The sequence below is a fragment of the Desmodus rotundus genome, chromosome 1 (genome assembly GCF_022682495.2).
Source record: "Desmodus rotundus isolate HL8 chromosome 1, HLdesRot8A.1, whole genome shotgun sequence".
Classification (NCBI taxonomy): Eukaryota; Metazoa; Chordata; class Mammalia; order Chiroptera; family Phyllostomidae; genus Desmodus; species Desmodus rotundus.
Genome location: NC_071387.1, coordinates 31,038,313 through 31,052,634, shown reverse-complemented (window position 1 = coordinate 31,052,634; position 14,322 = coordinate 31,038,313). Strand labels below are relative to the sequence as shown.

The 14,322-nt window shown below is 44.0% G+C and overlaps 1 protein-coding gene across 3 annotated transcripts in view; it reads right to left on the bottom strand.

Moving 5' to 3' along the window:
• Positions 1-3,180: 3,180 nt before the first annotated feature.
• The window catches only part of GNE (glucosamine (UDP-N-acetyl)-2-epimerase/N-acetylmannosamine kinase), a 49,875-nt gene continuing 38,733 nt past the window's right edge, over positions 3,181-14,322 (bottom strand). For all 3 annotated transcript variants that reach the window (XM_024560259.3, XM_045195089.2, XM_053922664.1), the window contains exons 7-12: positions 13,507-13,717; positions 11,310-11,439; positions 10,731-10,952; positions 8,750-8,932; positions 6,430-6,546; positions 3,181-5,858 (exon numbers count right to left, since the gene is read on the bottom strand). In XM_024560259.3, the coding sequence (XP_024416027.1) occupies positions 5,623-5,858; positions 6,430-6,546; positions 8,750-8,932; positions 10,731-10,952; positions 11,310-11,439; positions 13,507-13,717 (1,099 nt within the window). In that variant the 3' untranslated portion in view covers positions 3,181-5,622. The remainder of the gene's footprint in view (positions 5,859-6,429; positions 6,547-8,749; positions 8,933-10,730; positions 10,953-11,309; positions 11,440-13,506; positions 13,718-14,322) is intronic.

Genomic DNA, 14,322 nt, shown 5'->3' with positions numbered 1-14,322 from the left:
TGGCATTCGTGCGTGGCTAGTCCCGTTACTCTGGATTCCCCCGGCACTTTGCTCATGTCTGTTGTCCAGTCCTGCATCTAGACTGGCCAATACAGTGGCCACTAGGCGCATGTATCTACTTCAGTTAAAATTAAAAATGCATTCTAGTCCCAGTTACATCTCATATGGCACATGTGGCACATGTGGTTAGGTATTATCCAAATGGCAAAGCACAGATTATAGAATATGTCCAGTGTAGAAAGTTCTAGACCACACCGATCAACACAGCAGGTGCCTCTAGGAGACTGACTGCTCTATTCAGGCATCAGCATGTTTATTATGTGCCCTCAGAACCTGTCACATTTTAAGTGATAGTTCAAGCAACTAATAAAGCCGTATTTCAGAAATCTGCTTATAGTTACCTGATACTATTTCCGAGTTGGAGATCGATGTGAGCTCCTGCAATACCACGCTCAGGCGGGTCTTGCCGTTGCGAAGAAGGAAAGCCCGCCACCTCTCCTGTGGCAACTATGTCTGAAGGGGAGAGGAAACTTCATTACTCTCCTGCCTACCTCCTCCCTCTTTCCAAGCTTCTAACTTGGGCATCCCTTTGGCCTTGCCCACAATTCTAGCCTCTCTGGTCATTTCTCCCCTTTAGCCACCCCAGACTACAGTCAGGCAGTCACTCGCTGTTGTTCAGTGATTTGTTACTTCTGGGCCTTGCTAATGCCATTCAAAATGTCAAAATCCAGCACTGGTCGGGCAGCCCAGTTGGTTAGAGCGACACCCTGAGACACGAAGGTTGCTGTCATCCCTGGTCAGGGCACGGGTAAGAAGGAACCAATGAATGCATGGACAGGTGGAACAACAAATCAGTGTTTCTTTCTCTCTTCTCTCTCAAATCAATTTTTAAAATGTCAAAATCCAGTTAGGAACTAGCTCGAAGGCCACCTCCACAAGGCTTCCCTCACTCCTCCCCTGAGCTCCCGAGGCCCCCCTGCGAGGCAGTTCACCTTTTGGTGTTCTCTCGGTGGTGCCATCTGGACTGGTCTTGCCTCCCGTACCATACGGGCTACTTAAAGTGGATGTGACGTTTGTAAAATATCAGTATAGTCTTTTGACATTCCTCAAGAGGTGACTGGATAATGTGACAGAAGTAATGCTGTGTGACTTCCAAGGCTAGGTCATAAAAGGCAATGCAGCTGGCTCGTGGGAACACACAAGCTCTGGTAATCCTTGAGCCACCCCGCAAAAACGCTCTGCCGCCCTGAGGCTGTCATGCTGTGAAGAAGCTCAAACCAGCCCACGCGGAGAGACCCGAAACTACGAGCAGAGACAGATGCCTGGCCAGTCCCTAGTGTCCCAGCCCCCCGCTCTGCCAGCGGCAGGCACTGACCGAGTGCGTGCATCAGACAGCCTGCAGCAGAATTGCCAGGTAGAGCCTTTCCCAAACTCCTGACCCACAGAAACCATGAGAGAAAACAATTAGTTTAAGCCTCAAATTTTGAGGTGGTTTGTGACAAGGATTACTTCTAAAACCTACACGACCCACATGGGCTACAAAAAAGGAGGGACTTGGTCCCAGGAACTCAGTGAGAGCTGAGCATTTCATTTCAAACCTCTTTCATCAGATCACTTTGCTTTTTATGTCAAATTTTAAATGTTATTAAACATAGCACTGGAAGTCATAGCCAGAACAATTTGGCAAGAGGAAAAAAAGGGAATCCAAATTGGAAAGGGAAAAACTAAAACTGTCACTACTTGCAGATGACATGATATGTATAGAAAACCCTAAAGACTCCACCAAAATTAGAATAAATGAATTTGTTAAAGTTGCAGGTACAAAACCAATGTACAGAATTCTGTTTCTATACATGAATATCAGAGAACAATACCATTTGCAACTGCATTAAAAAGAATAAAATACCTAGGAATAAATTTAAGGTGGTAAAGACCTGTACATTGAGAACTATCTGACATTGGTGAAAATTGAAGACGACACAAATAAATGGAGAGATATTCTGTGTTCATGGACTGGAAGAATTAATATTGTTAAAAATGTCCATACTACTCAAAGCATTTTACAGATTCAATGAAATTCCTATCAAAATTCCACTGGCATTTTTCACAGAATAGAACAATCCTAAAATTTACATGGAACCACAAAAGACCCTGAATAGTCAAAGTGGTCTTGAGAAAGAAGAACAAAGTTGGAGACATCATGCTGTCTGGTTTCCAAATATGTTACAAAGCCATTGTAATCAAAACAGTATGGCACTGGCATAAAAATAGACATATATCAATGGAACAGAACAGAAAGCCCAGAAATAAACCCACACATAATATGGTCAATTTACAACAAAGGGATCCAAGAATATACAATCAAGAAAGGGCAGCCTCTTTCATAAATTGCATTGAGAACACTGGATAGGCACATATAAAAGAATGAAACCGGACCACGATCCTACACCATACACCACAAAAATAAACTCAGAATGGGTTAATGACTTGAATGTAAGACCACAGAACTAGAAAACAGGCGGTAGTAAGTTCCTTGACATCTGTCTTCGTGATTTTTTGGATTTGACACCAAAAGCAAAAGTAGACATGGGGGACTATATCAAAAGCTTCCACATTGCAAAGGAAACCGTCAACAAAAAGGCATCCTACTGATTGGGAGGAAATATTTGCAAATCATATCTGATACAGGGTTAATACCCAAAATTGAGCATAAAGAATTCATACAACTCAATAGCAAAAAAAAAAAACCAACCAAAAAACAGTGTGATTAAAAAATGGGCAGAGGACCTGAATATTTTTCCAAAGAGGACATACAGATGGCTATCAGGTACATGAAAAGATGTTCCATATCACCAATCAGGGAAATGCAAATCCAAACCTCACACCTGTTAGAATGGCTACTATCAAAAAGACAAGAAATACTGAATGTTAGCGAGGATGTGGAGCAAAAAACCCCCATGCTCTGGTGGTGGGAATGTAAACTGGTGCAGCCACTATGGAATACAGTACAGAGATGCCTCAAAAAAATTAAAAATCGAGCAGTCGTAAGACCCAGCAGTTCCACTTCTGAGTATCTGAAGAAAACAAAAATACTTAAAGATATATGCACCCTGTGTTCACATCATCATTATTTACAATAGCCAAAATATGGAAATGAACAGATAAAGAAATCATGCTGTGTATAGATAATGGATTATTATTCAGCCATAAAACCAATGACATTTGCCATTTGTAACATAGATGGACCTTGAGGGTATTATGCTAAATGAAATAAATTAGAGTAAGACAGGTACTGTCTGATCGCACATGTGGAATCTGAAATTAAAAAAAACCCCAATAAACCAAGCTCACAGACACAGAATGGACTGGTGGTTGCCAGAGGTGGGGGAGTGGATGGCGAGTGAAATGGGTGAAGAGAGTCAAAAGGTACAAATTTCCAGTAACTAAGTAAGCCAGGGGGATGTAATGTACAGTGGCTGACTATAGTTAATATGTATCATGTATTTGAAAGTTGCTGGCAGTAGATCTTAAAAGTTACCACAAGAAACAAATTCTGTAAAATATTACATAATACTTTATATTATCAAAGGTTTTTTTGTCTTGTTAAGAAATCAATATTAGATGCCTTACAGAAGTTACATGACCTTCAAAAAGCAAGCGATGCAACAATGTAAATCTCTTCTGGGAAGGGAAATGCTTTTTCGATAGTAACTTAATTTAAGAACAAAACAAAAGTGCTAGGATTTCCGCAAGGAAAATATATTTATTTTTTTCTTTAGAATTTGGCTCAGTAACAAAAATATTTACATTAAAATAAATTAAGATATGATTATTAACCCTATGTAATAATTATGTTGGAATATATTAGTCTTTCCATGAACTTAATAAAACTAAGATTTGGTTTTAGATTCAGTATCATCCTTCATATATTTGAGTAGCAATGCAATTGTCTGGTGTAGAAAGTGGTTACAGATTTCACCAAGGAACAACTGACGCCCCTTCACAGTATACCATCCTGCCTCAGACACTGATGGCCCAGCGACTAACTCCCCTCCCAGGAGTCACCGGGAATGTTTCAGCAATAACCAGGCCCTGGAGATTATTTCAGGGCTGGTAGAAAGTTCTAAGAATCAGTCAACCTATCTTTTCACATTAACCCACCAGGAAGGAAGTACAAATGTAATATTGATTCCTTCACTTTATTTTATATGCTAATACTGAAACAATATATTGTAGAAATCTTGAGATTTTCCTAAAATAATAATCTGAGGAACATACGCATATGCTTTTTTAGGTCATCTAAAAGTATCCATAAAACCTATCACTGGCAAAATTGATACCACATAGAATGTTTGATTAAATTATCTACTTACGGATAGTGCCATGGATAAATCAAGGCATTTCTAATGAGATACTAAATAAAGCTTCTGAAAGTCCGCAGTAAATCCGAATATATTCACACTTAGAAAATTTTTGACATGAGAGGTTGTGTGGCTTAGCAGAAAAAGCAGAGGGACCTGGGGTCAAGCCCTGCCTCTGAGACTCACTAGAGACATAGCTTTAGGTATGTTTAAACACTAAGACAATTTGGGATTCTATTAACTGGGAATTAAAACAACTATTTCACAGGCTATGAAAATTTAGAATAACGTATTTGAGGTGGGCCTAGTTCAGAGCTTGGCACACAGTAGGCACTTAATAGATGGTGGCTATTAGGTTTTCTTCCAGGCTGCAACCGACAGCAAGAACCTTGGCCTTCGTATCTTGGCAGCAGTGGAAGCACGGAATCTCACTTAGCTGCAGCCCAGACTCACTGGTGTGGGCCTAGGTCTGACACGGACACTGCCTTAATGGCACTCCATGGCCGTACTCCTTGGAGGATGAGAGTTACTGAAGGGAGAGGTGTCTGCTCATCAGTAGCAAACATCCTTTAGGACAGTTAATCTCCTTTCAGAGGCTGTAAGTCCTAGTGGCTTCTCAGCTGTCCTTAATAAGATAAGCACAAGGACACTAGGGCCACTGTAGTTCAGATCCCTGGTCCTAAGTTTCTCAAGGTGCTGGGAGAGTAGTAACAAGTAACCTTGGGGGGCAGTGACAGGTATGTCCAATATCATGATTGTGGTAATGGTTTCACAGTTGCATACACATGTTGAAGCTAATCAAACTGGGCACTTAAAGTTCACTAAGCCTTCCATGGTGAGATTTGCTTCTGTTTCCTGACTAGTTCCCTTTTCGCCATCTAAATTGAGGATCAGAGGAAGGAGGATTAATAATCCAAACTCCAGTCTCAAGGTCAGATTCCCAAGCAAGGCCCGCAGGTCTGAGGGGTACATCTAGTAAGCAGAGGCCAAAGGCTATTGTAGCTCCTTTGGGCACAGAAAACTGTGAGTGGTATTTGTAGGGTTTGAGCTGAAATGACCCAAGAAAAAGCATCTACAAAAATGGGGGTTGGGAAAGGTGACTTTGGAAGAGGAGACTACACACACATTTCTCTGCCAAAGTCACCTGCTATCTACCAAATTTAAATAATCAAATTTGCTTTTTAAGAAATGTGCATCTAAAAGATAACCTGATTCCATTAAGGAGCTCTTGAGTTTCAGGCCGTGTCCACTACTGGGAAGCCTAGTAGATCCTGCGGGTGGTGTAGTCCAGAACCATGCTGGCGGCCCCGAGCAGGGCCGGGTCCACCAGATCCGACACCACCACGTCTGCGTCCTGAACCGAGGGCAGGGCGTGCTGGCGGATGACGTCTTTGACGGTGTGGATATAGTGACTGGCCAGGATTCCAGAGAGGATCACGAGGGAGGGATTCACAGTGTGGAGGATGTTCACAACCCCAAGGCCCAAAGCCGTTCCAGCTACAGGAAAACAAAACGTAAGTTTCAGGAAGGGACCCAAATCAAAAATGCCCAAGGGGAAGGTGGAAGAGCCAGCGGCCGGAACATTCACGCTGGGTAACCAGAAGCAGTACTTGTGAAGCTGTTCGTGGTTTATTCCTAATGGAAGAAAATGATCACGGGATACTTTGAAATGAAAAAAACTGGGTATAAAATTGCATATACCATACTATGTGACCTCAACTATTAAAAAAATAGAAATACTGGAAGGAAATGTTAGTAGCTGATATCTCTGAACAGTAAAATTCAAAGTGACACTTTTCCTTACTCATTATTTCTCTAAATTTCCTATAAAATAAGTCATTTCATCATAATTGTAAAACTCAACAACAACAAAAAAACCTGTTTAAAAAGGCAGTGCTGCCAAATACCTTGAAGGCAATTCCCTTTTTTTCCTTCACTAAGCAGGAAAAGTACCTCTGAATAAACACTCCAGAGCGCCAGTCCTGAGGGGAGTTGGGCGTCTGGGGGGAGCCCCAGGTGGTCCGAGGGCCTGTCCCCTGCGCCAGAGCTGCCAGGAGCCGACGCTCACCTGTTCTCAAGATGCTCTGGGCCTTCACGTTGCCGAGTTTCGCAGCTTGGATAAGATGGAGGGCCCCCACAGCTTCGTCTTTTGGTACTGACATCCCTTCCACCAAAAGCAGGTCTTCTGTTGGAGCAGAGGTAAGAAGCAGCAGTCACTACTGAGCTGTGGCAGCCCTGTGGGGAGGCCCAGGTTACAACTGTGCCAGTGGGCAGCTAGCCCCCAAGTGGGAGGACTATTTTCCTTTCACATTTGCAAAGCTCACCATTCATAAACATCCACACGCAACCCCTCGCCGCCTCTTGTTTTCTGGTTATACATCACCCAGGATGTCCGTAACTAGCAAATCCTCAATTCTGATCAGAACCTCCTCCTCACCGCTCTGGCTCCCTCACTTCTGACTTTCATATGAAGCAGTGTCCTCAGAGTGTCCCCCACCCAAATTATCAGACTCCTCTGCACTCATCTCCTTCCCTATCCAACCCAGATGCCATGTGGCCTTACTGGCCAGGGCCCCACATCCTATGGCAGGAACACAAAGCGCCGAAGGAATAGACACAGACCCGGTTCAGTCGCCAGACCTGTCCTCTCGAGCTGCACGACCCTGTCCCTGTCACGTCACCTCCATGTTTCTCCTCTGCGAGGCTGGGGCCATAATATAATGACACCTACTCTAGTAGAATTATTTTAGGGTTAAATAACATAATGGACCATAAAGTACTTAGTTAGGCGTGGACAAAGTAAAAGCTAAAAAAACAGCAGGTATTTCTGTAATCTAGCGTCCTTGCCTTTCTGTCCCTACCTCTGCCAGTCATCAACCCAGACGGATCTGCCTCCTTCTCAACCTTAGCTCCCATCCCTACGTGCTCACAGATTCCACTTCTTCCTTTTCAGTGTAGTTAGGCTTCTGCCCCCCACTGTTTGAACTTAAACTTCAAGATGGGCATTTTCCCCTAAGGGGGCAAAAACAATCTTTTTATGTAGACACTACATAAACAGAGAACCTTTCTGTGGTATGGGGTGAGATGATCAGGAAAAAACATCTAAACAGGCCCCTTGTTGGGAGTGACGATAAAAACAAGGCTGAAAAACACTTTTCAGGGCTTCAAATGATGACCTCATGGCCAAAGCCAATGAACTTTTCCAGTTTTCTCTTAGTCACAGCAGTACTCGATACTACCTACTACACCCTCCCTGAAACACTCCCACCTTTTTGGCTTCTGTGACTTTCCCCTTTCCTGGTTTTCCTCCCACCCTCAAATGCTGTTTTGCAGGATTCCCTTCTTGACTCTTGCCTCCTTCCAAGTCTCTTCAAGAGTTTACACCACCACCTCAGGGCTGATCCCCAAATCCCTCCCTCTGGGCTAGTCACGTCCCCTGAGCTTCAGAGCCCTGTAGCCAGCTGCCTCCCACGCCTTTCCACCTGCATACGGCCATCTCTCTGCCATCGAAACCTGTTCTTCGTCTTACCTCCCCAGCCCCAACTTGTCCAACCAGAAAACTTGGAAGTTGCTCTATAGAACTGTCCCACTTAAAGCCACCCTCCATTCAACTACCATTTTCCTCCCAGAAAACAAAAAGTTACAGTTCAGTGAAGAATCTACAATTCAGATCTGACTGTATCTTTCCCCTAAAACTTCAGTGGTTTCTCTGTTGACTGCTGATTCTGGCTTGCCTCTGACTACATTATACTCCGCCCTTTATGCATCAACAACACTGTTTCCCAAGTTTGGAAATGTTCCCTTGCTCATCCAAACTTGCCTCACTAGTTCGGTTTACCCTCTGACCTTGACCTCTTGGGACAGCACCCTCATGCTCCCTTCACCGAATGGAGAGGGTAGGAGGGAACACTGGTGTCCTTCTCAGCATCTCTTGGGCATCATCACTGCACTGGAGACGTTACCATGATACTAAATGACTTCCTCTTGCATTAGACTGGAAACCATCCTGACTTTTATAACGTGCAGAAACAGCTTTAATGCAACTAGGCCTTTTAGAGTTCAAAAAGTGTAATACGTTCCTCCATTTAATTCTTCATTAAAATGTGTATGAAGTACCTACCCGGTGCTAGGGCCTGGGAAAACAACGAAAGAAATCTTCCCCACTGCCCTGGAGCTCAAGACCCCCGTCCACCTCCACCACTGGAGAGGAAAAATGTCAGTACAGGTCAGGACCAAGGAGCCGCTGGAGCTGCAGTCTGAGAACCTCATTTTCTCGTAGGCAGGGTAAAGGTTAAAAATCCTGGCTTCAGTGTTCCTCCCTCCAGAATATCTGCTTTGAAGTACTTTTCTACCTTTGGCTATTTAATTCCTCAGGAGAAAGAACCAACCGTCATGTAGCTTTTTTGCTTCCTTCTGCAAGGCCATTCCAGAAGCATACGCTTCGATACAGCCATGGCTTCCACAGGAACAGTCAGGCCCATCTAGAGACACGACAAGGTGGCCGAGTTCCGCCGCGCAGAAGGAGCTTCCATGGATCAACTCATGCTGATGGATGATTCCCCCGCCGATTCCTATAGTGAGAGAAAGCAATCGTTGAGGTGGCTCTTCACTGAAACAGAAAACGGACATGGCAATGCCTCATGGTAAGGAAAGCTTTGGAAAGCTATATAATGCTTAATTCTTAGATATCTGAAATTTACTAAGTACCAAGACTTTATTTGGAGTCCTTTTGGATGGGGATAATTTTGGCAGATCCTCTGACACCCTGTGTGGCAGCTGCTTGGCTCAGTAGATTTCAGCCACAGCTGCAGCGGACAGGTCTGTGCACGCTCGGCCTCACCTGTGCCAACTGTGTAGCCCCTCAGGTACACGCTGCCCACTGTTCTCACCAAGGCTTTCTCCGATGCTCAGGAGCTTAGTCAGCCATATAAACCCCGTGCCCAGAAGCAACCCTCAGGCAAGACGACACAGGAGCCAGCACATCCAAGTGGACAATGCTGGATGGTACTCTGCAGGCTTTCGGGGAGGTTCTGGTAGGTTTCAGCCCCCACTGCCCTAAGGCAGCTTTGACACTGTGTCCGCTAGTGGCTCTCCTCCTCCTCTGCTCCACTCTTTTTGCTCCCTCACTCCTGCTCAGGGTCACGGCCCAAATAAAATGCCCGCCCCTAAACTCTTGTCTTAGGCCCTACTTTGGGGAAGACAAAACTCTTGTCTTTTTAAGGTATCAAATACCTCCTGCTTTCTTAAACAGAACATGAAATATGATTTTACCTCTTCTTAATATCATCAGGCCTAAAAAAATCTATGCTTCAGTAATTATGAATAGCAGTGGCTGTCTTCTTATGGAGTTTAGGGTTACTAAGGAGTAAAGGACATTTTGCCTTAGCGGGCTCTGCTTTTCAGTTTTCCTGCCACCTATTACCTCTTGTGACATCTACTCCTCTACCTGCACCCCTCTCATCTGCAGCTCACTAACTGCTCTGTGCTAGGAAATGATGGCTGAGCTTGCTAGAACTCTGTCTGAGGCTAAGGGAAGTGTATGAGCTTAACAGGGAGGCAGCATAATGCAGGGTTTAAGGACATGCCAGTTTTGAAGGTAGGCGTATCCAGGATCGAATGCGGGCTCGACCATGCACAGCTGAGGCTGTTTCCTCATTTAAAAAACAAACCAGGACATCGGCAGATATGGCCGAGTAGGGAACTCCAAAAATCTATCCCTCCACTAAAGCAATGAATAAGCTGGCAAAAACTATCAGAATCAACTTTTTTGGAACTCTGGAAACTAACCAGAAGTTTGCAACAACCAGGGGGATGCTTAATCAAGAAAAAAACGACAGACTGTTACTAAGAACTTTCTGGCATTTTCTGGTCCCATCACCCTCTCCCCGGGAACTGGCATGGCCTTGAACCAGCAGCCCCCGTTCCCAGCACAGATGGCCCATATGGGAGGGAGCTAAACTAACCTTACTATCAAAGAACTGGGTGGTCTGTTTTGACCAGCCCAATAGGCTTGCCTTTATCTCGCCTACCTCAGAACTCACCCAGGGCTCAGGGGGTTGCCCAAGGGGCGTTTGTCAAAAACATTTAAAGGCAAAATATACTAATTAGCCTCCGCTGCTTAGGGAAACAAGTGACAGTGGGGGCAAACAATATACTAACCAAAAAGACTGGGAGGAAAAGCTGGGGAATGAGAAGCTTTTAGAAGGCCACGGACATGCTCAGAAAAGACTGGAGCAGACCCTCAGCTCTCCAGTGTGGCTCTGCTCAAGCAGGCCAAGGCGAAGTTGTAAGCTGCCTGGCTGAGTGTTGAAGGTGTGCCCAACACACACTCTAGCTCCTGAAGCAGCCGTTTCTAACTCCTCCTCTTACCCGTGCCTGTGATAAGCGTCACGAAGTTTTCCAGGCCCTTCCCTTGGCCAAATTTCCTTTCTGCCATGGCAGCACAGTTGCCATCATTGTCTACCCACACGGGGAGATGCAAAGTGTCAGACAGGGGAGTCCTGAGGTCCACCGAGTTCCACTCTTGAATCAGTTTGGTCGAGTGCAGCACAATTCCTTCCCGTGGATTTACACGGCCACCTGTGGAGACACCTGCGCTCCGCCACAAACAAGAGGGAAATCATTCTAATGAGCAAGCTTAGAAAAGCGTGCCAGCTTTCTGGGCTTGGGTCACCGATCAATTCATCCAGCACACCCTAAGACAAACATTACCAAGGACTGCAGAAAATGACAAGCAGTTGCGAGCTAAATCCGTAGCCCCTGTAGATGCAGCACTATCAACGCATCGCGGAGGCCTGGGAAGGCCTCGTGCCTGGGGCCCACAGACAGGACCTGGAGCCGTCCCGCGCACAGGGCAGACAGGGACTTGATGTTCAGCCACGCGGCAGAACTCGGGAAGTTCTGTACATAAAAGTGAACGTTTCTTGGATATGTAATTCACCATCTTACCTACTCCCAAGATTCTGCAGTTCAGTTTTACAGCTTCTGCTGCAGCTTCTACACACATTTGTAGTATTAAGTTAATCCTCTCTTCGTAGGTTTTAGGGTTGAACTGAGTATACTTCTTAACTATTTCACCCTGAAAGAGAAAACACCACCACCGTCAGGAGCACACACAGCGAATCCCTCGGCCTACTTCATGACAAGTCAGACGCTGCCGTGGGACAGTTCTACAGGTAGAGGACTGCTTCAGAAGGCGGCCGCCAGCTGGCCAGGTCAGCCCCAGGACACACCGGAGTCGTTTCCTGAGAGGCCCTTCTGGCACAGGGCTACTGAAGCAGTGACAACTCCTGGGCCACCCAGATAGGCCCCTCTCTTAAAGCATAAGGTCAATGTTGGCTAATCTGAATCTTCATTAAAAGGTCCTATTTGTCTCTTTCAGGCTGACAAATTTTCCTTAAATACTGAGGCACCTAAGTAAATACCCTAAGCACTTACGCTTTAATCTCCCATAACGGGAGCCAATGACAGTATGGCACCATGATGTGTAAATGACTGTGTTTTGTGACAGATTTCAGTACCAACCAATCAGGGATAGTCCCTCCTAATTATTCTTGTTTTTAATTTTTTGTTGTTGTTGTTCTTCTCACTTGGGCATTATTTTAAGTAAACTTCACAATAATATTGTAAACTTTTAAAAATTTCGTTGAAATGTTGACTAGATTCTGCTAAATTTATCATTCAATTTGGAAAGTGCTGACATTTAAAAAACATTCAGCATTCCCAGCCAGGATCTTTCTCGAGCCTATACATTTTACAGTGAATTTTTATAATTTTCTTTACATAGATTACATAGTTGTCTGGTTTAGATTATTCTTAGGAGTTTTTGTTGCATTGTTCTGAATAGGATCTCTTTTTCCATTGTTGTTATTAATGGAGTTTTATACTTTTACAAAGGTTAAGGCTGTCACTAATGGTTGCTATTAAAAATAACCCAAAATTGTGATTCTCAGCCTTCACTGTGCGTCAGACTCCCCTGGGCAGCTTTGAACGAATACTGGTGCCTGGCCTCCACCTGCAGAGATTCCAGTGTCTGGGGTGGGAGCCAGGTATCCCTGTATTTTTTTTAAGCTTCCAGATAACGCTATGGTGCAATCAGGGCTCACAAACACCCTCCTAGAGGAAAACTAAAATCTTTGCCTACAATTTCATATCAATAGAAAATTACTGATATATATATATATTTATCATAATATCTAGCCATTTTACTCAGTTGTCTTATTAATTCTATAATGTTGTTTATTCACATTGCCTATAAATAACACTTTCCATTTTACCCTGCCCACAGTCTCCATTTCTGCTGTCTGTCCCATGCTTCGTTCCCTTCATAATGCCCACAATTCTGTTCAACAATGTTGAAAACGACCTCCTTTCTTTCCTCTTCATTGCAGTGATAATGCCTCTAGAAGTTTTACTGTGAGGGGTGCTGGCCACTGATATGGAACACATCTTATGCTGAGAAAATATTCTTCTATAAATACTTTGTAAAGATTATTAATAAAGGAGGCCTTTTGGCATCTCTTGAAAAAATCATATTTTGTTCTGCTTTTCTTTAGTGGCCTAAACAACTCTATGCATAAAGTCTGCTATTTCTCATGAACTGAAACTTTATGCACGGACGGGATTTCACACAAAGACTTTTCTTGTTAAATCATTAAAGAGCACTTTAACATGGGCACTGTGGTGTTTTTATGAAGGCGCTCTCAAGTTCTGGCAACACCGTGGTGATGGTTCGGTTAAGGGACTGCAGGCATGCTGTGCTCAGCCACAGTCACGTGTAGGGGAGACGCAATTCCCCTCACGTCGGCCCACGCCCTCCCCAGATGGTAACGGACACACTCCACAATCCACGCTGTTAACCAAGTACAGAGCTTCAGGTCTCCTGGGTGGCAAAAGCCCCTCTGGGGCCCCGGGGTCTCCCACAGGCAACTCAAGTGCCCTCCCTTGGCCTCCCCGAGAATCTCGCTCCCTTGAAGTGTTACTGATTAGTAAAACAGTGATGCACACTGAGACAGACTCAGAAAGTCAGTGCCATGGGCGAACGGTTACAAGCCCTCGTGTGTTTCTAGTCCTCCCTTCCAACCGTACTTTGTAAAAATCAATTACTTATATGAGATATGGAGTTAAGACCTATGCGTTCTTTTACCTTCATGCTGACTATTGCAACTCGGAGGTTCGTCCCACCGAGATCAACAGCCAAAGCACTCAGAGTTTCAAGAATATGGTCAATGTCTTGAGAGATATTGTCCTTCACGGGAGGAAAGCAGAATTTCTTTTGCAGTGGCTCTTGAAGATCAATAGATTTGAGAAACTTCAAAATCCTTGGAACGGCATTTCCATCCCCATATATCTTTGAACTGCAATATCCAAAAAGTCAAATTAAATGCTTCTCTCATACATGCTAAGTGAAACTGAGGACAAGGTATTAATGGAATCTCAGACCCGAGGTAATAGTTTGTGGTTTTCCCTTTAAAATAACAACATCTGGATCTCTTCAGCAACACAGCAGCTTCGTATCACCAGTGCAATGTCTGATTCCATTGTTGATTGAAATACAGCTATTTTCCAGCCTAACATACCATTAAAAACACCTATATATCAAAGAAAAAGTATCTTTGTTAAGCTGATTTCAGCATGTAACAGTTTGAGACAATGATTTTTTTGGGGGGGGGTGATAAAGGAAAAAGTCTATTCAAAAGCTTCACAATTTTGGAATAACAGCTTTCCACATGCATTAGCAACTTAAGTCTATCAATTAAGGCTAAACTCTTAAACTCTTTAGTTACAGCTTTAATCACTTAAACCTATCAATTAAGGCCAAATAACACCTGAGTTCTCCTACATTTCCCTGCCTCCCTCCACACCCCCCATTAGTTTTAATTATCTTTTATCTGTAAGATTAGTTTACAAACGAAAACAACGTAAAATACAAAAGCTACACAATTTTGGAAGAATGGTAGGT